Source organism: Onychostruthus taczanowskii, unplaced genomic scaffold (assembly GCF_017590055.1).
Source record: "Onychostruthus taczanowskii isolate IOZ18803 unplaced genomic scaffold, ASM1759005v1 scaffold121, whole genome shotgun sequence".
Taxonomy (NCBI): Eukaryota; Metazoa; Chordata; class Aves; order Passeriformes; family Passeridae; genus Onychostruthus; species Onychostruthus taczanowskii.
Genome location: NW_024498363.1, coordinates 555,585 through 581,409, shown reverse-complemented (window position 1 = coordinate 581,409; position 25,825 = coordinate 555,585). Strand labels below are relative to the sequence as shown.

The window sequence follows — 25,825 nt, the reverse complement described above, 5'->3', positions numbered from 1 at the left end:
TCTGTAGTACATCACAAATTAAGTCCCCTCCACTTTTCAAGTTCTCAGCTATATGTACATGTGAGCTACACAAGAGGTGCCTTGTAAGATGATACAGTAGCCAGAAGAACAAATTCTGACATTTAGACTAAGTCAAGGAGTAAATGACTTGCCCAGTATGGTTTCCAGTCAAACATCATCTCCTTTATTCTTTTAATGATGTGATTAAGATAAAGATGCTGGGGGAAAAAGTCACCTTCAAGTGGGTAATTTCCTCATGCTGAATCTTGCTCAAAGTACATAAAATTTGATTGTTCTGGTATTTCAAGTGTGCATTTTTAATGCCAAGACTGATAGAGTTAAGGGGACACAAGAACAAGATACACTTCCCACTCGAAAATGACAAAAAATGATTATCCAAAGGGAAGATAATTTTATATAAAACAGAGATGACAGGAGGTTTAGTAAACCAGAGTTATTTATGTACTTGTGGAAGAACACTACTTCTATTTTAATTAATAGAATATCCAGATGACCTCCTGGTTAAGAGAACAGAACTAATTTCAGAGGGAGAAACTAAAGTGATTTAGTTACCTAGGAAAACTGGAAAGGGGAAACCAGCTGTAAAGTTAAGATGCACCAAGCAAGAGGAAGACAAAAGGCCTAAAATCTTGGCAGCCATCAAACACAAAATCAGCTGTATCTAGAAGACACACTTATTTGATGCAATTGTCACACAAATAGAGTAAAAAAAAGTCTTATTTTCCAACACATCTATTTTTCCCACACATGACTAAATTTCCTTTTTAAAATATTTAGAATAAATGTTTGCATTTGCAGATACCTTCATCTGGCTTGAATGAAGTGTAATTTAAGATAACTGGGTAACAATTTACAGCCTACACCCCAAGAAAATTTAGAGCATGAGATGTAGCACACTTTAACAAACATGTCCATTGTTCATCACATCCTCTCTGGCACCTTTGAGAAAGATGAATGGATCTCTACTGTATTTGTGCAGCTCTGAATTCCAGTCAGTGCCACGTGGGTAGAGACACAGGAGTCTCCTTCAGGGACTGCTAAAGTGGGATTCAGTTGTCTGGCAATTGGCCTGAAGTGACTTTTTGGGTGACCTTATCATGCTCCATCTTCAGCTGTTGCCCAAAAGAGCATGTTTGCCAGCATTACTTTTTCCTATTTGCCAACTCCATAGAAACATCTCAGGAACTACAGAAAACCAGTTCACACCAGACATATCGTCAGACCAAGCACCAGTCACACTGATGGCTTTTGGCCATGTAGTAAAATGATGCCTGGAATTCAAGAGTTATGCTGTATAATGCAATAATCACGTTTCCATTCTTAACTATCCTGATCTACCTCGTAAACTGTTAAAAGGTGTACCCAAGAATTTTTTGTCTTTGTATACCGATTTTCAGCTCAGGAAACCAAAACTGAAAATACTCATCTTGGAAGGAAATTCAATTCCAGTCTGACTCTCCAAAAGCAGTGAAGCTGACACCAAAAAACAGTTACTATCTGTACAACAAACTAAGGTCATCATTATTATTTAAAAAAAAAAATCTGTTTCTGGCAGGAACCCAAGAAATATAACTTCTTTCCTTAATATTTGCATAATAACCAAGAAAACATGCTTTCAAAATTTATTACCTTGCTTCTGTTCACAATTCACAGCGCATCCCAAAATAAGTTGAAGCATTCTTCCAAGCTCTGCAGCATCAGCATGCTCTCCAATCAGGTTAACATCAGGAAGAGTGAAGTCATTTATCTGTTGCCCTAGAATCTGCATAAAGACAAGGTACATACATGGCTGTATATCACTGCACATATACATATCAATTTATTTCATAGGAAGGTGATTCAGAATCAACAACAGCAATTCACTCTTGCTTTACTATAGTTTTGTATACACCTTCAAAACAAATTGCTTTATGTAACATCCCACTCTAAAATCATACTGTTTGATACAATAACATTTGTGAAAAGATAAACATGATTGTCTCAACGCACAAGTAACTGCTAGATGAACACTTAGGAAGATTTTTTCTTAAAGAATTAAATGCTGAAACATTAAATGTTTCACCTATACAATACATATATCTAACACTGACAGATGACAAATACAAGACGGCAAAAAACTCAGATCACTAGACCTCACACTTTTAACAAATTTAAGGATATCTGACAACTCTTACAGCTAAGAAAGCTGTTCCATGGAAGAGAATCTGAGGTAGTAGTACAATGATATGCAATTAAACAGCCCACATGCAGTAAGAAAGAAAAAACCCTGCAAAACAAAAGCCCGTGTGACTCGCTATTAGTGTTATCTGATTTATCATTAAAGATCATTAAGGATTAATGATTGGCAGTAGAAGAAACTAGACAATTCTGCTAAATTGCTCTTTACTGAACAGAGGGTTGAAAATATGAATATGAAATTTGGAATTAAACACATCACTGACACATTAATTGCAGATAAAAAGAAACTGTAACTTCTTAAACAGGGTGCGATAAGGAAACAATGACTATATAGAGGGACTCAGTCATGTGTTTGCTGCATGCTCTTTTTTGTGCAATACCCAAGAAAAACAGAAATCAGGTTAAGGCATTTACAAAAAACATAGCGCACAGGAAGAATACAAAAACACAAACTATTGTAAAGTTAGTAGGGCTGGGTTTTGTGGAAGTATTGTGGTTTCATTCTGACTATGTACAGTTTGTTTTGTTTGTGAAACAGTAGGATTTTTAAGCAGTTTTCTCAAAGAATTAACTTCAACATTACTAAAAATCTCTGCATACTTTAAAGGACACAGATTGATCCTTGCTGGAAAAGACCTTCTTTAGGTCAAAAGAATTCTGTGAATACACCAACCACAATGGAAAATATTACCATCATACACAGACTGCATTAACAGAAAATACAATGTGTTTTGATTCTGGTATGCATTTATATATTGATATTGTAGTTCCTGAATTTCTTTCAAATGCAATGCTGGGTTTAAGTTAACAAAACTACAGTGACTTGATAGTCACTGACCATAAAACTACTGTTAAGGAAAGCTGAAGGAGTAAGTAAATTGGCAGACACTAGGAAGAAGCCAAGGATGCGAAGGTGTCACAGAGTTTGAAATAAACAAGAGAAAAAATTTAATTTAAAGAAAAAGAACCAAAAAAAGCCATCAAAAGCCCTGAAAGAAATATGAAAATGAAGGATAGACTACATAATAACTATCTTGAGATAAAAAACAGCATTTAACCCATTTTCAAAAAGACAAAAGAATTACACATTTACAAAAAAACTAAAAGTTTTAGTTGCAAGAAGCAGAGGTCTGCAGCAAGATTAAATGAGGCAGAACAAAGCATGAAAGATATAGTTAACTCAGGCTTCTTGTTCTTCTGCACTTTAAATGGACAATGACAGCAAATGTAGCATTTTTACTGATTGTTCTTTTGAACGCAATACAAATTTCTGAATTCTTGAGGGTGAACAATATCAGCATATAGATTTTCCAAATGCTTTTAACTGCATCAGGTAAAATCCATATACATATCTATATTTTCATAGCAGGGGAGGTAGTAATGTTGAGGAAAACATAAGCAGAATTCATTAGTAGAATCCAGATTTCCCCTACTATCAGCTCCAGCATTGCCTCAGCAGGAAAAATACCAACCTAAACAAAAATTCAGTGAGATTTATAAACATGCACTACCTTTACATAAATTAATCAGCTTGAATCCGCTCAGAACTTGCCTAATAGTAAAGTTTGGACACCAGAAACTTAATCGTCATACATACTAACCAACCAAAAAGAAGTTTGCATTACTTTGTCTTAGTAATGTTAATTTTCCATAACAAAAAGCTGATCTGTTTCTTTTTAGTGTTCCCAGTCATTACCAGCTTGCTTACTCATCACTTTTCAACATTTATTTAAAAATGGATACCTAATCATTTACTGAAGATGACCTCCTAAGTCCAAATTTTTCTTTTTGAAGTACTTCAATTTATTAACAAATCACTGCAGTATTTAGGAGAAGACAGTATTTTGAAACAAGCAATGTCTAAAACATGCATATTATGGATTTTGTGCTGTCACCTGTACAGATCAATTCATCTCAAACATCACTGAAGGCATATTTCAGCTGAAGATTCGCCACTGAAAGAAAAAAATACTGTCTCCTCTGGAGTAATTAAGTGCTGAGTTTGCTCAAAATAAGAGAGAATGACAAAGACTGAGTCCAACACACCTGAATTAAAATATTTAATTTAAAATCTTAATGCAGGGAGAGGCTAGAAATGCTCTCTACTCACTCTCTCCAAGAGAAAAATAAGGAAAAGAGCAGACTTCAGCTGCAGTGGAGGAAGGAAAAAAATCAGGCACAGGTACATTACAGTACATCAGACACAAAGTCCATCATCACAACATAGTCAGTAAAGCCATCATGTAAAGCCTCACATGAGAAAATTTGTGCATCAGGCTTCCCTGGTACTCCTGAGTATTCAATAAAGCAGGTGGGAAGGTTTAAAGAAGGTCAAGACTAGGGAATAGGCCATGAGTCACCATATATACCAAAAGGTCTGCAAGAAAACGTCAGAACTTAACCTGCAGAATGCAATTTATCTTCCACAGGTTAACTAAAATACATGATTCAAAAGGCAAGCAGATGAAGACTAGTTCAAATGGTTCTTACCTCATGGTTGTAATCCAGTATTCCTTTTAAAATTTTCTTCAGGTTGCTTACCTATTTGACAAGAAAGAGGAGATACAATAAATACAGGAAGTATTTTACAGAGAAATCAACATAAAGTGGGTAATCACAGAAGAATCACACAAAAGGATATAATTACATTATTTATGCACAGTTAAATTTAGAATCATGAAAGTTATGCAAGAGGCCCTTATGACCAGACTTCCAGATGTGATCACAAATCTTTATGAACTCACAGAACCCATTTAAATTTATGAAAAATACAACATTGTCTTGGATAGGCTTTAAATCAGAACCTATTGCATGAATGTTTTTAGATACTTGTTTATCTTAGGATTATCTTTGCATCCAGAAGTTAAAACATTATTTCCCTCCTTTCTTCTCTTGAAGTATCCTAGTAATCTACTTTCTGCAGAGATAAACCTCTTCTTCCAAACCAAAACCAGCTACTGCTTAATATCATCCTTTATTCTCAACCCATATAAGTTTAATTTGTTGTTTTTCTCATAAATTATTCTTCTTAGCTCTTTTATTTTTGTTCTTGTCATTCTCTATCTCTCCTCCCAGTTTTTACAAATGAAAGTCTGCCTTACAGTGCCAGACTTACTGGCAAAATTTACATTTCTCCAAGATGACTTCACTGCTATACAAAGGTGGCTTCTGTTCACTCGTATAACCAATGGCATCAGTTAAGTATCTCCTGCTGTACAGAATGTACGTCACATTCGTCTAGTACTGAGTATTGCTCCCTTCCCAGCAAAAATCCATTTGTGTCAAGTCTCTGGAAATAGTGTGTTTAAAATTATAAAAATGCCCATGGGTCTCACAGGTGAAATCCAGAGGAAAAAAAAAAGAATCTTTGCTGAAAGTAACTGCTAGAGATAACCATCAATTACTGTTCAAGTATTTAAGAAAATAATTTAGATAATAGAAGTGGCACACTGTTTCCTGGGACAAAGGAGTGGCTGAGAGAGCTGGGGGTGTTTAGCTTGGAGAAAAGGAGGCTCAGGGGTGACCTTATCACTCTTTACAACTCCCTGAAAGCAGGCTGTGGCCAGGGGGGGATCAGCCTCTTCTCCCAGCTAACAAGATGGGACAAGAGGAAAAGGCTTCAAGTTTTGCCAGGAAGAGTGTTTTGCCAGGAAGAGTATCAGGAAACATCTCTTTATCAGCAAGCATTATCAAACAATGTAACAGGCTACCCAGGACACAACTGAGTCACCATCCTTGTGGTGTGCAAATAGCTGTGTAGATGTGGTATGCTGGGACAAGACTTATTGATGGACTTGGCAGTTTATGGTTGGATTCTATGATCTTAAGGATATTTACCAACTTACACGATTGTATGACTGAAGTTTAAACAGGATCTGCAAAGATTAAAACCAATATAAGGGGGATTCACAAAGTTCTCTCGCTGACAGCAGCAGCCACAGCAGCAAACTGTGGAACTGCAATGAAGGAAGAGCAAAACCTCTCAAGTTCTAATTGCTTTTGAAGCCCACCATAAATTTTATATTCTTGACTGCATTCTAGAAATACCCAGTTAGAAGATTCTGTCCAGTGACAGAAATTATTTACCTTTCAAACTACCTGATGGCCGCTAGGAAACATGATACTGAAATCCAGGGACAAACTCAACACTTCAATATGGTCAACAAACAAAATGAGGTGATGAAAGTAAATTTCAGACTCAAGAAAGGAACAGGATACACACACTAGAAGATTTTTCCAAGAAAACCAAAGTGATAACAATCCAATTACCTGACTCCTATTAATCTACTCCCTTTTGGATAGAAGTGCCATAAGTTGATTCCTTATGAAGACATAGGAACATTCTGACTGTCTCCATTATCACTGAATTTTAAGTCATGTAAGAAACAAATTCATTTGGACCTGAAAAGTGACACATCAAATACCTTGACAACCTAGAATGAGAACTGGAGAGGCTACACTATATGTATATGAGAACATCTACTGTCACTGCCAAAATGGCATAATAGGCAGCCACCTTCTACACCTTCTACACCAAAGCACATACTTTTTCTGTACTATTACACACAACATAGCATGATTCTGTAAGAGCTGCAACTATTTCCTAGGTGTCTGCCCAACTGCAGCCAAGACCACCACTCAAAGGCAATGCATAATCATAACCAAAGCCTGCAACAGATTTCAGAATTTAAAGAAATTAAGAAATTTTATTTTTATATCAAATCATCACAAAGAGTACTGCACTGATTGGAATATTATTTTCAAACTTGATTAACTAAAATCTTCTGGTTTACAATTTACCTGAGTCTGATGCAGAGGAAACGCAAGGGCCATGTTGCAGAATTTAAGTCCAGTTTACCGATGAGAACATTTGTGAGGAACCTTGAACTTGAACATAATCCCAAAAAAATGAGAAACCAAATGGAAACCTGTGAAATACTTCTTTCCCCCTCTCCTTGTAAGCATTTTTGAATTAAAATTCCTTAAACACAAAGAGCCACCTTCCACTATATAACTTTTACAGTGCTTGGAGTTGAGATACTGAAACAAAACTAATATTGATCAAAATTCATCACGAAAATGAGCTTGTAGGGCAGTATCCTTGAAAGAAGAGAACAGCAAACAAACTGAAAAAGAAATCTTCGCCATCCTATTTTACCCCACTGACAATCAACAGTACCAGGGTAACTTGTTTTCAAGAATTAACTGTACCATCTTTGTATTTGGCACACAATCAGATAATTGTGAGGTTAAAGCAGCTTCTTTATAGACTTCTTTTAAGACTAGGACTGACTTAAACTTAAGCATGATCTTCAGTATTACTCAAACAGCTCTCAATTTTTTTCCTAACTTGCTTGCAGTCAATAAACTTAGATGGTTTTACTGCCCCTGGCAGAGAGGAACATCATAGGGAAACTACCACTAATATTTTGTACTTGGAAATTGAACTGAGTAGTTCCAGCAACATTTATGAGGTCAAAGCATATGAAATGAAGACCTCAAGCAGCTAAATGAAAATTAACAACAGCCTAAGAAAGTGTTCAAGACAACCAATTAGATCAGAATTCTAAGTCACACCAGGTGACAGCTGTTCAGAATTACTTTTCACTTTCTTAAGCACATAGGAAAACCTAACTGTAGTTAACAATGACCATTAAATGACATAACGTCAGACCACAACAGACAGAACTGCCAATACAGATTATGACTATAAAGTACTAAACCATTGTTCGGATGTCAGCCCATGACCACATGGGATGCCTATTTGCGTGCATCAGCAACCTGAGTTCTTGCTTTTCCGCGAAGATATTCATACTATCCTCCCAATACCTTTTTCATTCCCTGAAGCCATACTTCTGCTGGAAAAGACGTGAAGTTTACTGGGGTAAAAAAAAGTGACAACTATGCTTTATTTCACCTCAGAAATTTGTTGGTTGTTTCACCTCAGAAATCTGTTGCATTTAATTCACAACAGATGGACCAATAAGTATTTCTGGACAAAACTCTATCCATTTTCAATCTCTTTACCATCTGAGAAAATTGATGCAACCTCAATATTCTCACTCCTTTGAACACCTACATTTCACTAATAGCCACACCAGAGTTGTGTGGGTGTTCTCTACGTTAAATTATCATTACCCTCTCTGTTAACAGCCATCTTGGCTGTAGTACAGTACTACATACTAAGCACACAGTGCTTAGTATGATACTGACCCTTATTACACAGCATTAACCTGATAAACTGACTGGAGTGAAGGCAGAGATCATGTAATCTGCAAACCCCATAAGACTTAATGGTTGCTTGTTTTTTTCTCCTGTTTTTCTTTTATTCTCACTTGTCATATAAAATCTCTATTAATTACAGCTTGCTTACTGTTTCCAATCTCAGGTTTGTAAGTGCAGTCTGTCTAGATTTCTCCCTTTACTAATATAGTTGTGTAACAAAGGGAAAGGCCAATGACGTGGGCAATAGAAAATGCCCTTAAGCTTGTGATTGATGACAAAAAGTGAGAATAGGTTATCTAACTTCCTTGTTTTTCTCCAACATTATGGCAGACAGTCTCCAATTTTGCATTACTCTTATATCACATGTATGACTGAAACCCTGTTTGCACTGGAGGCTCTGTGTAAATTGGCTTTTCTTTTTTTAATTTCAAATCTTGAATAATATCTGGAAATGTTGCTGGCACACACTTTCAAGTAGTGTGGGAATTCTTAGCCAATAAGCCTTGAATATCTCATTAAGGTACATTTTTATCCATTTGCAGTTAACAGGTGGGGTGGGGGGTGGATGGGCATGGGCGTGTGGGTGTATGTGTGCACACACCAAGAAGGGGAGGGAGCACGTGTGTTCACTGTTTGTACCACTCTCACAGGCATATGGTTTCTGATTTAAACTGCATTTTGCAGGAACATGTCTCATCACTGATTATAGGTGGAACCTAGAGAAAGACTAGATAGTGAAGGTTCATAAGACTAACACAGCTTGCTACTAAAACATTAATAAACTGTACTTTAAATTGATGCTGTAGTCTGAATGCCAAAATGAAAAGTTCAAAAGAAAAAGTCAGAAATCAAGCTGAACAATGTGTTTCCTTTTCTTCCTAAGCTTTCCACACTGAGTGAAAGAGGACGAGGGGAAGGGGGACTTTTATGCCATCCCTCAGAGAGCCAACAGTTTATTAATTGCAAAACTGACGCACATGAATCAAATCAGTAATTGTTTTCTGGATTATGGAATTTCATTCCTGTAAAGTTTTGGCAATCAAATTATTTTCTAAGTTGCTTTTATTTTCAGTATAGGTTTTATGTTCAAGATGGCATCTTCCTCAGCCACAAAATACTATGTTGTACACAATTTAAATCTGGACTATACAGAAGTGTTCATTGTACATGAGGAAAGAGTTAATGGCTTTGCTTTTTTATGTTTGTAAACCATCATAAAATAGCAGCAGTGAAAAGTCTTTTTGTTACCCAAGGGAAAACACAAACTATTATGTACATTGATGTATGCTATAAGCATGAAATTTTAACCCTGAAGAAATAACATTTCTCTACTAAATACAGTAGACAAAGATATGGTTAGCTCTAAGAACCACAATGCTTGCTGAATGGTTCCTATTTTGCAAGTTCCCCAAGTTTTAGCATTTCCCTTTTTCTCTACTGTGCATTGCTCAATTTCTCAAGTCTGGCAACTTGTCCTGAAACCAAGAATTTAAAAACATCCCTTTGAGTTTTTGGGTTTTTTTTTTCAAATGATACAGCAACAGCAAAAACATTGCAGTTATCAGAAAGCAAAATACTAAAAAAGCCAAACTAATCAAACCCGTGAATCCCCCTCCTACCCCCTCCCAAAAAAAACCTCAGCCTTATGTTCTTGTTTCTGCTCCACAGAGGACAACACACAATTCAAAACACAATCACATGACTCATTACCTTCACCCAGGTAACAAGTGACAGGACAAGAAGAAACTGTCTCAAGAGGTATCAGGTAAGTTTTAGGCAAAATATTAGGCAAAATATTTTAACAGAAAGCGTTGTAGAGCATTGGAGCAGACTGCCTAGCAAAATGGTAGAGTCATCATCCATGGAAGTGTTCAAAAAATGTGCAGATATGGCACTTGGTGACATAATGGGTTGTGGTGAACATAGTGGTGGTGCTAGGTTGACAGCTGGACAAAATCTTAAAGGTCTTTTCCAAAATTAACAACTCTATGATTCTATCATTTTCTAAGTACTTCCATGAACAGTGGTTAGGTGGGCTGTACAAGACCTACACTAATCTCTACCAGCCCTCCTAACCACTGTTTCACAAAACTGCCTACACTAGATTGTTTTTCTGTATTCCCCCTACTAGACCAGCTCCTTTACGTGGTTCACAATACCAAGAGTTTGTACAAGTGGTGACCATTACACCAGGTGGCATCAGAGACAAGAGTGACCATGTTTAGCAACAAGAAAATAATGTAGCTCATTACCACAACACTTGAGATAATCCACTTATCATTTCTCAAGGCACTTCTTAAAGTATGAAGGGAAAACTATATTCTAGAGTCATGCAACTATGATGCATATCCAGTAATGAATATATTTCTAAAAGGAGGCTGTAGTGAGGTGAGGGTCGGTCTCTTCTCCCAGTTAGCAAGTGACAGGATGAGAGGAAATGGCCTCAAGCTGCCCCAGGGGAAGTTAAAATTGGGTATTATGAAAAATTTCTTCACCAAAGGCATTTTCAAGCATTGGAACAGGCTGCCCAGGGAAGTAGTTGGGTTACTATCCCTGAAGGCATTTAGAAGAGGTGTAGATGTGGAGCTTAGGGTAATGGTTTAGTGTGGACTTGGTAGAGTTAACTTGATCTTAAGTCCCTCCCAAGCTGAACAATTCTATTAATAGAAATGCACATAGGTAGTGTTCCTACAAGCCAGACTTTAAATTAAGGATTGGATGATAGACATTTGAAAAACTAGACTACTGATAATGTTTACTCACATATAAAAAACAATAGGCAAAGTACAGGATTACTTCCATATCAAAAACCAAGAGTTAAAGTATCATACTTGTGCCTTTTGGTATTCTTCATGAAAAGGGAAGTGGTCTATAAAAATGTAAACAAAGAGCTGAATTATACATATTTCTTAAACAAAACAAATAAATAAGTTTTTAGTTCTTGTTTACATGGACACTTGAAAAACAAGATGGAATGACAACAGCAAGAAACTGAAATTTGACCTGATGCTTTGCCAACCTAAGTCACATAAGGAAGTTACTGTTCAGCTCTTTTTTTTTTTTTATACCTGCTAAGCTTTTACATCTGCCAAAATGGTGGGAGACAAAAATAAAATATTTATTCCTCAAATTCCATATGACAGTAATAGAAGCTGCTCCCCATTCAATCAGCTCAAATGCAATTATAACCAACAGTTCTCAGTTTGTTATCCTCCACATTTAACAGCTAAGACTTCAAAATTCCTTAGGAAAACCAAAAAAAAATTTCACAGAAAAATAAGACCTTGTATCCAGCTGTTCACTTGCTATTCCATACAATTCTTTGAGAAGTTAGTTTATATTAAGTGCTCTACATCTAGATGTAGGCCAAAAGAGTCCTAAAGGTTTTTCTAGGGCTCATGCCTCTTATTCAGAAGCCAATATATCCTCATCAATGTACCCTCACTTTTGCTGGCAGCCGTAGTAGGCAAAACATTCTAAAGCATTCCAGACTTCACACAGCTGGTCAGACAGCAGAAATCACACTGATACACATTTCCTGACCAAGTCAAAACATAAACAGCAGCGGTGTGTGCCATCTTTGTCTCAGGCAGCATTCTCTCTCTGAGTGTCCCTGAAATTCAGAAAGTGATGTAGACAAGCCTGTAAGTACTAGAGCATTTCACAGTTTTAGTGCTTCCCCAGATGCTCAGAATGGGTTTTGGTGGCTGGAACAAAACGGTTTTACAGGAAACAAGAACTAACAGTAAATTCTTGACTATTTTTCTTCCCCCAAATTAGTCAGGCTGAAAATAGAAATTTAGAGAAGCACATAGGTCATTCTCTGAAGAAAACTAATAAAAAACTATACTAACATCTGCATGTGAGAAGTGTTCTTCACATTCTAAAGCAAAATGTTCCTCATTCATAGTTCTTGTAAATTCTGTTTCCTTCAGGTTTGCAGAGAAGTGATACAAATGACCCAGCAAGCAAACTATGATTAAAAATCATGCTGAGTAGAAACACAGGAAAAACACAACTTCCTCCCTTAAAACTCAGTAGCTCTGCAGAGCTGACAAAGTAAAAGGAAGCAACACGTTGCCATTTTTCTTTAAATACATTGCTAATTATGTTCCTATTTTTATGCAGTTGCTTCTCAAAAAAGCTGATCGTTTAAAAGCTGCTTTCACATTGTGCACTAAAAAAAGTCTCATTCAATGTTGGAAAAATGAGAGGTAATTAATGTATAACATTTACTTTAATATTTTCCATTTACATCATTAAAATCTGTTTACAAATTCAACATGGCTTTGTTGAAACTGTGCAGGACAATACAACATAAAAACCAAGTGTAATTAAAATTGTCTAAAATTCAAAATGCTGTCTATAAAGCAAGATCTTAATCCAGAAATGTGAGAATATTCAAACTCAATATTGTATTAAGTACTGAAATACAGATTCACAGACAAGCAAAGTCAGTCAAATACCTTTAGCCTCCAATTATCTCCTACTTCTGTTTTGATTCTGTTCAGCCAATTTTCATCAAAGTAAGCTGGATCTCTGAAAAATAAAAAGTGTATTCATTAAAAACACATTACAGAGATTTTGAGTACACATTCAACATCAAGCTCTTATCTCAGGTTTCAGTTCATTTAAATAACTACCTCTTGTATCTGACGCATGGCCTGAATATAGTAGTTCAGAATCCTTTTCTCACTTTTCTAAGAACTTTCACCCTGTCAACAGCACAGCTTCATTTGTGTGCCATAAGCAGCTTATGCTTTTGAGGAAGATTCTTTGTATTTTGAATCCATTTTGCCAGTCTTCCCTCCGTAAGTCCTACCTCTTTATTTCTCCTCTGGTGTTGCACCAGTATTTACTAGCATTTCTTAAATTAAATTAAAAATTATTACTTTTCTACACATTATGGATCCCTACCATTGGACACTGCTTACAACTATTCAGCTTCTAAAATAAAAGCCTGAAACTGAACAAAACATATGCTGTCTTGATAAAGTGAGAAGAGCTAGGAAGCATCACTGAAGTTTTTATGACTAAGAACACACTTCACATTTCATCTACCAAGCACTATCAGTTTTTGAAATCCTCTTGTCACAGTAACCCTACACAAATCTTTTTGTGAACACCCTTCCTCAGAAGTTTTTCTGTCCTCTGCACTTTTGACAAGGCAATCAAGAAAAAGAACAGAGAACTATTTCTATTTCTATGGACAACTTCTCCCTATTCATTTTTTTCTCAAAGCATCTTCCACAAGCTGCTTCTTCAAGACACCTCCTGAGACTCTCTCTTCTGCTGCCAAGCTCAAAGACCATCTAAAAGGCTGACATTTTATACTGCTCAATTCAGTCAAATTTTCCCTTTATCATAGAGAATTTTGAAAATGCTATAATCAGAAGTAAGGAGAAATAATGTACTATATATAACCGTTTTTAAAGGAGTAGGAAAACATAAGAAAATGCTCACATTTCATCCAAGATATGAAGTCAATACAGCCAGAATGAAAAAAGACACCTTTCTATTGTTAGCAAAATGCCCTTAAGAGTTTGTGTTGCAGTTTCAGGTGAAGTACTCTATTTTCTGGACTTACACTGCTGCATTAGCCACTGACTACTGTTAGATTTACAGTTTATGCTACACCTTCTAAACGTAGAAGGGTTCTGGACTGAGCTCTTTTTTCAAGGGCAAGACACCATGAGATCTTTTGGCAAAACTTCAAGAGAACTCTGAATATGCCTGGAGAGTCAAATAACATCCATATCATATATACGGTAAACCGGCAATTACATCAGTACTTTTATTAGAGCATAAACTTTGCAGCCACACTTTGCATCTGATGCACAGTACATGCTGTATTCCATCTTCTCCACTGTCTTCACAATGCATGAAGGTCTGCAAGCTGTACTACAACTACAATATGCAGTAGCGGAGGAAGATCACAAATAGTAATGTTTCTCTACTGATACATTTTCATTGCTATTTTTACACACTTTGCTACAGACTCTGGTGAATATTACAACATATTTCGTTTCCCTTGACATGGCATCTCCAAACATATATCTGGAAGAACAGCTTTAATTACTAGTTAAGTTGATGACTCCAAATTACTTCTATTCAAAAACAGTACAGTTCTAACACAGATGACAGAATCTTAAATTACGAAACAGAAAAAGTAATGTCTTATTCTGCCTATCATCTGGTTTTGAAATATATGTTTTCAAACAGCATTCAAATGGTCTCTCTGCCAGAAGAAGATAAGCAGACTTAAGAATGACATAGATTCAAGTATATGTAAGATCTCTGACACATAAAATAAGTATACATTCAGCTTTTACATGAAACAAATAGCTCTCCTTGCAAAAAGCCTTAATGAAAAAGCCTTCATTTGGCTAATTTCCACTCAATCACAAGAAAATTATCTGGACAGTAATGAAAAGAATGACAGTTCAAATCCCATTTTAGGTGTGGATTTCAAAAAATACCCTAATGACTGCCAAATGGGTCTTCTGGGAATTGCCAACACATAAATAAGCTAGCTTAACAAAAGACTCACAATTATAAAATATTTATGCAGCTGAGAGAGAAAGCAGGTATGACCTGTGCTTCCTCATTTTAAAAAAAAAAAACCCAAGAGGACTTCCTCAAGGACTGCACCTTATAATTTTAAGGGTTGTACTTGGCCACTAACATCTTCAGTTGCTTCACAGCTGTAGTGCCATGAATACACCAACCCTTGACATACCATTTCCATGGTAAATAACGGTTCTAGGAAACAACATGGGTAAGTATAAAAAACATCCAACAGGCAAAATTATATTTGGACTGACAGGGTAGTTGACATTACATATCCAGTTTTCAACAATAACATCACCAACAATAACATAAGGGAATCAGCTGAGGAACACTAATGAAACTTCAGAGTTAGGTCCATCTGACTTCACTCTGAAAGCCTGAAATTCAGCAGAAACTAAGCAATTTTTTTCAGCTACTACTGTAATAAAAGGAACACATGGACCAGCAACTGTCTTTTACAGTCTAGATGAAAGTCATAAGCTACCTAAACCCTGATATACATCATCAGACATACTTAAGGAAGGTCCCTGAGAAATAAATCTAAACTCTTTCTTCCACAGATCCCTTTTTTCTTTTGTATGTACACAAACCTCATGGAAGCATCCAAGGGTCCAGCAGCAGATAGGCAATCCAGTTGAAATCAGTATCATCTAACAATGGTCAAAATAGCACCAACAATTATTTTTAGAGAACTTCATACAGGTTACACAATAATTAATAGCACACTGTAAAAAAGTCTTTGCCAGGAACACAATAAGCAGAAAAGCAAAAGGTTGGGTTTTCAACACCAACCAAGTCTAGCATGATCATCCTTTCCTCAACCTCATCACCATTATAATTTTCTTTCTTTTCAAGAGTCTCATTAAAGTTCATTACTAGTACCAACTGCAATGCTCTCTCTAGATAACAAACTATTGGAAAACAAACCTGAAATAGAAACTTTTCCACAAGAACTTCTAAACATATTTTTATAAAGGGGCTTCCAGATGTTAGATCATTCACAGCCCTTGCTGCAAACAAGTCTCCTTTCGCTGTATTTTTGGGGATCAGGATTCAACCAAGTTCAGGCCACCTTAGGCCATTTCATTGGGAAGCAACAGCATTATTCTTACAGTGTTTGAAAAAGCACTGCCTAAGCAAATATGAAAATGTGTGGCTGAGAAGTGAGCAGCTATATCAGAAAATTAACTGGAGCATCTTCATTACCATGACATGACTCATACATGAATTACATATTTTGAATTCAGTAAGTTCCTGAGCCTAGATCCAAACTTACACAATCTCCAGCACTGGCTAACTTTCAGGTTTAGAAAGGTATTTGTACATCAGTTGATTGCTGCCTACTATCTCACTAGTACTGCAGATAACTGGGACTTTTCTTCAGAGCACAAGATACTTGTGCTGTTGCTAATGCTCTATCACTTCATGTGATGTTTTCAGCAGTGATCATTTACACCATCTCCATCTTATTTTGTATGCAAATTTTCCTTTATTTAAGCAATCATCTCCCTGCATCACAGATGCCAAGAGACAGAAATACTCTTCTGAAGAAAACCAACCCACAGAGCATGTAGTATAACTCATGATTATTACTCATTTTTACAGTGGTACAGTAAGCTGCTTCAAAAATGTGTTTACAAAAATTTCCCTCCCCCAGTGACATACAAAAGCATGGCTTTTGTGTTTTGCATGTGTCAAAATACATACAGCATGTTGCAATGTATAATATAATGAATAATTCATTGAGAGGGGTGAGATGCACAGATGATAGAAGAAAATATATACAATTTCCTACACTTACCAAGGCCAGTATGACAGAGGAAGAAATAATCAAAACAAGATGGACACCTGGTATTAAACAGTCTCCAGAATGGGATGAAAGGAAAATTTGAAAACAGGAAATCCTGCTATTATGGGGATATCAGTGGACAGTGAAAACATAAGGATGTGATTCAGAAGCAAGCTACAGCACTCGTACCAGCACAAGCTACACAATTTCAGGCCAACAGCCTACTCATACAAAATGAAACGTTTTTTTTTTGCTTCCATTCTTTACTCCTGTAGTACAACACTATTTAAAATAATCACCAACAGTGTACAGGCAATTTTTTCTTACTGTATTTCATATCAATGCTAGTCAGAGGGATCACCACATCTGAAAAGAAACAATAAATCTTACAAAATAACACAAAAAAGTTAAACTAAAACATAGGCTGAGTTTCTTCCACCAAGATAATACAGTTAGCACTAGAGAATTACATGCAGTGGTATTTTAAGCTGAAATTCAAAGATAAAGTTTTAATGCTATAAAGGAAGAAAACGTCCTTCAGGAATTTACCAATACCCTTTTTTAACAACTGAGACTGCAAGCAAAATTTTCATTCTTGGTTACATAGAACATATTTCTGGTATTTGCTATCTCACACACTACAACAATAGCAAAAAGCTTCTGAAGGTGTCAGTAATTTCCTCTGTAACCTTTTCTTCTCACAGCTTATTCCAGCAGTTTTGTTAAAGAAAAGTCTGCTGCATTTGTTATGATGTCTGGCACTTATCTACAAATGGGCTGCTACTGTGAGTGCAAAAAATATTAAGGATGATGTATGAAAAATTAAGAACTAAAGAAGAAACCATCAGCCCCGTCCCCTTGGTACAAGGCACTGTTGTGCACAGTACAAGTTGGTTTTTATCAGCTGATGAGCGAGCAATGCTCTTCCTCTTCTCTTCCTTTTTTCTGACTAAATCCTACAGTTCTGTTTCGTGCAAATTTTATGCATGTCTAACATAACTAATTCCCTGAGCTAGGGATCTCTGAAAAACTGCTCCTCATCATGACCTACTATCTCCCATCCTCATAAGTACCAGTGAACTTTCCCTAAGAAGGCAGATGTAAGGAAAAAAAATAAAAATAATAGAATTCACTACTAAGCCTTTAAGTTTTTTGGAAGAAATGCTATCCACACTTCCCTATCTGGAAATATATCCAGATCACTGGACCACTCCAACACCTTTAAATTTTCATTAATACTCTTCTTTACTGGTTATATTAATCTGCTCTTTAGTATTTTTAAACATTAATTAATTTACCATAGTAAAATCCTGATTCACACAAAGTTGCCAGAACTTTCTCCTCCTTACCTTTACCTAATCAACCTTCCATTGTTATTAGGCTCTAAGAACACACACTCAAAAAGAACCTTTAACAGGAAGCACTATACTAAGAAACACCTAATTTTCATTTTTTTCCTTGAAAAATTACAAAAATAGTAGTTTATCCTTCTCAATAGAGTAATGGCATTTAAGTTGCGTCTGCAGTCAAAACAACGTATTTGTTGCTGTATATGTAAATATATGTAGCTGCCTTCCTGCAAAAATTGTATTCTACATGACTGTCTTTCTTGGGACAGAGTGGGAATACTAGTGGGAGCTGCTAATATAAAAAGAAAAGTAAAAAAGCCTGCTCTAGACTTGCTTCACATTGTTGAACATGCCCCATCTCCCAGTGAAGTAGTCTTCCTGTTATTTTTGTTCAAAGGGCCAACAAGAGGATTTCACTGCTAGTGTTGAATTTGGTTTTGTTTTCAAGAAAGAATATTTAAAACGTCTTTGTCAACATGCTCCTGATCAGTTTCCTGAGTAGAAAATGCTGATCCTGTATTTGACCAATATTCCACTCTCATGTCCAGGGAAAGAGAAAATGTTTGGCTATTCTACAATCCTTAGTTTCTACTTTGAAAATCAATTAGACTAATCTTCTGTTACACTTCTTATAGTACTTACCTTCTGTTTATTCTGTTTTAAAAAGAAAAACAAAAAAGCAATATTTTCCCTCAAAGGTTGTTCATGTTATAATTCCTGTTGTACAATCCAAGATCAGATTGCTGCTGCTCTTCAAGGTTTATCTCAGCAGGAATGCAGTCAAGATTTAGCAATACTGTTGCTAAATTTCAGCATGAGAATATGTCTGTTCATTACATAAGTATGCAAAATGTTAAATCTGAAGCACAACTACCATAAAGTAAGATAGTTGAATACTAATTTTGGCATGTTCAAATTATTATATAGGACAGAAAGGAAGAATTATAAATTGTTTAGTTGATCTTCACATATTTTAAAATCATGCTACAGAAATGCAATATTTGTATTGTAATATTATTTTTAAAGTTCAGTTCATCAGCTGAAAACAGTATCTCAGAACCACATGCTAAAAAGTCTTGCCTTGAAATATTTGACTACATTGAGATTTCCCTTTCCTCCTTTTTTTTTTTTTTCTTCCTGTGAACTGGCAGTTCCTTCTCTCACTAGGAGGAAGGCTCCTGCTCCTGAGAATCTTCAGCTAAAGAACAGACTCAGTGCCCTCATAGCAGTTACAGCCCTAGGAGCTCTGCCAAACAAATCATCCGCGCTCAGTAAACCTGAGCCACGCAGCAGCACAAGAGGGAAGCGATAAACACTAGAACAGGATGGAGGACCCTCATCTTCTGACTGACATCAAGAAGGGCTGTTGCTTGCTCGGGGTTTGAATTCCGGACATTGTCGAAAGACTGCTGAAGCTTGTCCAGCCCTCACATGATTATTCCTTCAGCTCTTCCACCTGGGCACGAGCTGTACAGCTAGGGAAACCTGCAAAGTGCCAAATGTGATTATGCAGCTTTGGAATGTATGGTCAAGGCTCGGGTGGTCTTCTCCCCTGTTGCCCCAGTTAGTGAGAAGGAGGTTTGAGCAGCAGACAGACCCTGCAGGTCAACAACCTGCTGTGATACAGTGTTGGCAACAAAGTTTTGATTTCAATAATCATTAAACCCTTCTCAGAATAAGGACTGCATGGAAGAGATAGGATCCACCAGACTATGGTGGGCAGACACATCTTCACGAACAGGCTGGCCAAGATGTTAAGAACAGTTTTATACAAAAAAATGAACATTAAGTTACAAAGTAGTGAACTCTGTTGAAGAACTAGGGGTGAGGAATGATATGAACAAAAGACACCTCATAGTCAACACAACAGGTCTGAATAAAGTGGGATCACCTCAAGCATATGCACATAAATATAGAAAGGCCTAAAGAAGAACACTCTGGGGAAAGCTTAATTCTTGGGAATCAGAAAGACAGGATGCATATGTGGAGTGTTTACGCACTAATGCAGGCAGCATAGAGAACAAATAGGAATAAACAGAGTTCTGTATGTAGTTACAAGGTCACAGACCCACTGGGATCATGAAGTCGTGGTAGGATGGCTCACATGCCAAGGCGGCTGCCATGAGCATATACAGACTCCTTAGGAAGAACAAGCTGAGAAGGCAGTGACAGAAAGATGCCCTTTCTGCGACAGACCAGAGGACAGATATGAGCCAGCTGAGAGATTACCAGTCAGAATGACTAAGCAAATCAACATGAGTGACACCGTTACAGATTCCTGCTATAGACTGCCTGATCAGAATGACACCTTCATAGAAGAACTGATGAAGCATTGCTGGGGTAACTGGATAGCAAGGTGGGAATGAAAAATGGCTGAAATGTTAGGCTCAAAGGTTTCAGAAGCATGAAATTCAGCTGGAGGCCAGTTCACTAGCAGCATATCCAAGGGTCAATACTATTAACTGTCTTTAGTAAGGATCTAGATGATGGTACAGAGGGCACTTTTCATATAATACAAAAATGGAAGGTGCGCTTGACACACCTGATAGTTGCGTTGCCACTTAGGAAAAATTTGGCAAGGTGGAAAAAAAGGCTAAGAGGAACCTTACACATTTTAGAAAAGTTAAATGCAAACACTATTCACCAATATACACCGGGGGTCACTGGCTGGAAAACAGCTTTGCAGACAAGAAACCAGGTAGAAACCAAGTGGAACACACTCCAGCAATGTGTCCTTGCAGCAAAGAAGGCAAACCAAAACCTGGGCTGTATTGGGAATATTGCTACCAGCAGGCCAAGGGAGGTACTGCTCAGATCTGTTAAAACCGTATCTGAACTGCTGCCTCCAGGCCTCCCCAGTAAGGGAGACACCTGGACATACACGGAAGTTCAGCAAAGGGCAGTTGAGATGATTAACAGACTGCCAACTGAGGTGAGACTGAGTGAGCTGTTTTTGTTTAGCCTCAAGAAGAAAAGGCTCAGTAAGATCTTACCAATCCTGTGTATAAATAACCCAATGGCTTCTTCTTTATATCCTCACGTAATCTCAGTAGCGTCTGGTGAACAGATAAGGGGTAGTGGAAACAAACGAAAAAGTACTTCCAACTGCAAACAACTAAACTGACAGTTCCATTCAGTTTATCATTGAAGTTTTATACATTAAACTACTTCTAACATTACTGACTATAGTTTCAAACAACAATCAGGGCAATTAATTAAAGGTATTACTCTGCACTGATTTCAATTTTAAGTGTGAATCTGTAAGTTTAGTTTTAAGTCAGGTTACTTTCCAGTAAGGTCACACTTGAATGAACTCTTGTCTAAAATAATTTTGGTTTTCATTTAAGATAGTTATCTGTAAACTACAGAGAAAAAAATTATTAGTCATGTTCCACTTTAAAGTACTATCTAAGTCACATCCTTAGGGAATACCAGGCAAGATAAAACACATGTAAATATACAAAAATGTACAGATAAAAACTGTCTGTATTTAGTTCATTAAGTAAACAATTACTTACATTTTTTGAAGAACCTGGGCCATCACAACCCCACTCGTTAAATCTTCCACGGTCTGGCATGGTGCCTCAACATTAAAGGTTTGGATCTATGGGAGAAAAGAAAAAGTTATCTGTGTTTCCTTCAATGTAAAGAAATTTTCAAAGGTTTGAAAAAAAATACTACCAAATAGTAAAAACAATAAATTCCACATATTTAGCGTACATGTTCAGTTTAAAAGCCTTTATATTTAATAGCTATCAAAGAAATGAACAGAGCTTTGTATCCTAGTTTTCTCAACAAACTGCTACAAAAACCAGTATTACATTCTCCAAAAAGCAAACTTTCTGCTGCATTTTCTGCTTACTGAAAGTCATCAGTGCATTCAAGTACTTCCATATATTCTTGTATATATATTCAAGTACACGCTCCCAACCAACAAAAGAAAGAAAATTTTTAGAAGGACAGTGATCCCACAGAATGCTCATCAGCTCCCCACAATGGGAAGATGAAATGTAAATTGATATATGTATTCCGAACTTGATTAATCCCTACTATCAGATGGAAGAGAAGAACACAGTGCTGCTAAACCCTAATTGGTTTATACACTACTAGAATTCTGAACATTTCATGCTGATGTATTAACACAGTGACATGCACCACAGTCCATAGCAAAGCTCTTTTCTTCCTTGCTCTCTCGGTGAGAAGAATCAGGTGCACTTCAGGACAATCTTTTTAAATGGTTTAAGTTACTTGATATTTACTTTAAAATAACATTATTTTTAAATGATGTGGATGAGTGTGTAAAAATAATTTTTATGGTATTATTTGGAGGGTATCTGCCTAGTGCTCTCTGCTACTATCCTCCTCCTACAGGAAACTTGGGCTTATTTGTAGAAAGCAAATTTGTTCATACACACAAGGGATAAGGCAGTCTACAAAAGCGCTTGCAGTTTCAGAGTACATAAATGCTAGATACATCAATCATTTTTTTTCTGAACATAACATACAACGATTCATGCTTCAGTGGCATTTGGAAGAGTAACAGTCGTTAGTAATTTCCCAATAAATACCCTTTATATGTGTGTATTACAATAAAAGACAATTAATGTTTCAGTAGGAAATTCTGAAGGTCTTTCTCTGAGAAGGTTCTCAGAAAGTCACGTGCAAAATAGCCAGATTCTCTTTATACCTTTGGAATAGTATATTATTACACCTTTGGTATAAGCACTCTAGGTCATGTAAGGTACAATTAGTCATGTAGAAACTCTAGCAATGGCATTTTACATTAATTTGGAGTACAGGCATCTAGGTGAACTTTCCTTTTTTCCCTTTATTCTGGAGAAAAAAAACTAACACTCAAGTAGGGAAAAAAGCGCCATTATGTCCAAGAAGAGTCAAAAATTGAGCTCTCAGAGCATGTTTTCTGATCAACTGTGACCAGTCAATAGTAATGAATACTGTCCATATTCCAAAAGCACATGAATAAATTACTGAGTGCATTATAAGACATACAGAAGTGACTTCTGCACTTCTGACTCAGATTTTCTTACAGCATGGTCTGAACTACTTGTAAAAATCCCACAGCTTCCTCTCTAGAAATCAAGAAGCCATCATAGGTTGTCAGGACAATAGGTGAAAATTGGAGTGGGTGGGTGAGGAAAAAAACCCACACATGAAAACACAACACAACAGGGTACAACACTGAATCGCTATTTTGCCAGAAAACTGAATTTACCAATAGTTTCTGGCAACACTGTTGAAGGAATACAGAGACAACTCTGAACCTCCAATTTGGCAAAATATTAAACAATATACAATAGTTTACAGCTACAACAAAATGGGCTGCAATAACACTGTGGATATTTATGCCTGAAGAATTTTAAGATCTAAAAAGATAAAATTATCAAGTACAGACAATAAAAACCTTTCTTCGAGTTTTGTGTATTATACATTTAAACAATGAAAATCGAAATCACTCTGCTGCCTAAGACCCAAATCAAAAAATCCCTTAAGAACTACTACTGTTACAGTTTTCCAGAATAAGGCAATGTTAAATGCTCTTTTCAAATAAGCAACAGCAACATAATTGAGGTCTTCAGAGTGCAAAGTAACCAGGGCATTTTAGATTTATTTTGTAACTTGATATATGAAACACTTCCTTGACTAAATAAAAGTGTATGTAGATAATACCACTACAGTGATGGTCAAAGAAGGTGATCTGTTTTCAAAACACAGAAGAATAAGATGCACATTCTCTGTTATTTTGTGTATAATTTCACCATCATACTTCCCTTACACTTTACATAGAAAAAAAAAAGTCTAAACTGTCAATAAGGTTCAGGTAACCTATCTGAACTCTTTCTTCCTCCCATAAACACATATGCAAGACTGCCATTGAGGAAAACAACGTTTCTTATAGTCAGACATCAAAGAAAAGAAAGAAAGACTTAAACTAATGTGCCTTTTATCTGCATGGACATTAAAATGTCACAATAAATGAAATTTACTTTTACATTTAGTTTATGTATTTTTTATATTTAGTTTTAGTTAAAAAAACTATAAATTTAATTTTTATATTTCAATTTTGCCGAATTTATACTGCAAAACATTTACACAAATCTTAAAAAATAAAGAACTATATGCTTTTCATATCCTGCAGAGATATGAAAAATACAAATTTTCTTCAAAAAACTTTACACAAAATAGCTTTTCAAATTTACAAAGTTAAACTCCTATACCACTGCCAGTTCTACAATATGCTAAACTTGCTTACTTTCCTCTAGAAAAGTAAGAGTTCACTTTCCAGAAGGGACAAAATTATAAGAATGTGGCAAATGACAAGAATGTGGCAAGACACAGAGTTCCAACTATTGAGCAAGCAAATTTGTGTGCGTCCCTATAAACAGCTATTTGGTAACAGCTGTTAAAACAGTGCATTGTGATACAACTCCTCCTGGAAGACTACTCTCCCTTCCTGCATGAACTGCTCCTCTGCTCCTACCTCTAGAGTGCTTGTAATGCAGTTCTCATCGTTAGTTACACAACACTGAAAGCTAATTTCTGTTTGCTGTTATGATTATTGGGGCTTTTCCCCCACTTCCTGAACTGCTGTATGGAGCCTCCATGTCATGTCTGTGGGCACACATGAATCTCATGAAGCTCAAGGCCAAGTGCTGCATCTGAGCTGGGGCAACCCCCCCTACCAACCCAGGCTGGGGGACGAACAGATTGAGAGCCGCCCTGCAAAGGAGTTGGCGGTGCTGGTGGGTAAAGCTGAACATTAGTCAGAAACATGCATGGTCAGAAGGTTAAAGGAGGTGATTTTCCCCTTCCACTACTTTCTCGTGAGACTCTCAGTACTATGTCCAGCTCTAGGGTCCTTCATACAAGGAAGACATCGACATGTTTGAGCAGGCCCTGAGCAGGGCTTTCTTCCTATGAGGAAAGGTTGGGAGAGTTGGTGTTATTCAGCCTGGAGAAGAAGAGAAGGCTTCAGTGAGACCTCACTGTGGCCTTTCAGTACTTAAGGGGAGGATGGGGACACACTTTTGAATAGGTCCTGTAGCAACCAGAAAAGCAGTAACTGTTTTAAATTGAAAAAATCATAGATTCAGAGTAGATAAGGAAGAATTATTCTATGATGAGGGTGGTGAAACACTGGAACAGAGAAGTGGCAGATGCCCTGTCCCCCGTAAGGCTGGGCTAGGCTCTGCACAACCTGGTCTAGTCGAAGATGTTCATGCCCAAAGCCAGGGGAAGGGGCTGGGGGAAGGGTGGGGGGGAGGGTTGGACTACCTGACATTTATAGGTCCCTTATAACACGAACTAGTCTATGATCCTGTCACAGGACTATGGGGAAAAGAAAGGGGTAGAGTGAAAAACCTCCACCACTTGACTTAAATAACTAGGTCTAGTAGGTCTTCATACCTTCCATCAACTATCATGCAATGACAGAAGGGGTTCTTTAATTTTACTGAATATTAAACCAGATTTCTGATCCACGTGGACATGCAGAGTTAATTTTTATAAAAATCTTAGAATAAGAATTAACAGGTTACAATGCAAAGGAGGCTATCACTAGGGACTAAATAAATGCTTCAGGAAGACAATACTTTAGAAAATTTGAGCTCCAGTTCCCAATTACATATATGACTAGTGAGGATTTCTTAGCTGCTAGGGATAGGATGCAAAAACG

The 25,825-nt window shown here is 36.8% G+C and overlaps 1 protein-coding gene across 5 annotated transcripts in view; it reads right to left on the bottom strand.

Moving 5' to 3' along the window:
• HOOK3 (hook microtubule tethering protein 3) overlaps positions 1-25,825 on the bottom strand; it is an 84,738-nt gene that overhangs the window by 49,031 nt on the left and 9,882 nt on the right. For 4 of the 5 annotated variants that reach the window (XM_041395928.1, XM_041395929.1, XM_041395930.1 and 1 more), the window contains exons 2-5: positions 21,651-21,736; positions 12,891-12,963; positions 4,690-4,740; positions 1,651-1,783 (exon numbers count right to left, since the gene is read on the bottom strand). In XM_041395928.1, coding sequence (XP_041251862.1) covers positions 1,651-1,783; positions 4,690-4,740; positions 12,891-12,963; positions 21,651-21,736 — 343 coding nt within the window. Of the gene's footprint in view, positions 1-1,650; positions 1,784-4,689; positions 4,741-12,890; positions 12,964-15,584; positions 15,645-21,650; positions 21,737-25,825 lie in introns of those variants that run through there. The other variant, XM_041395932.1, reaches the window with a different exon arrangement.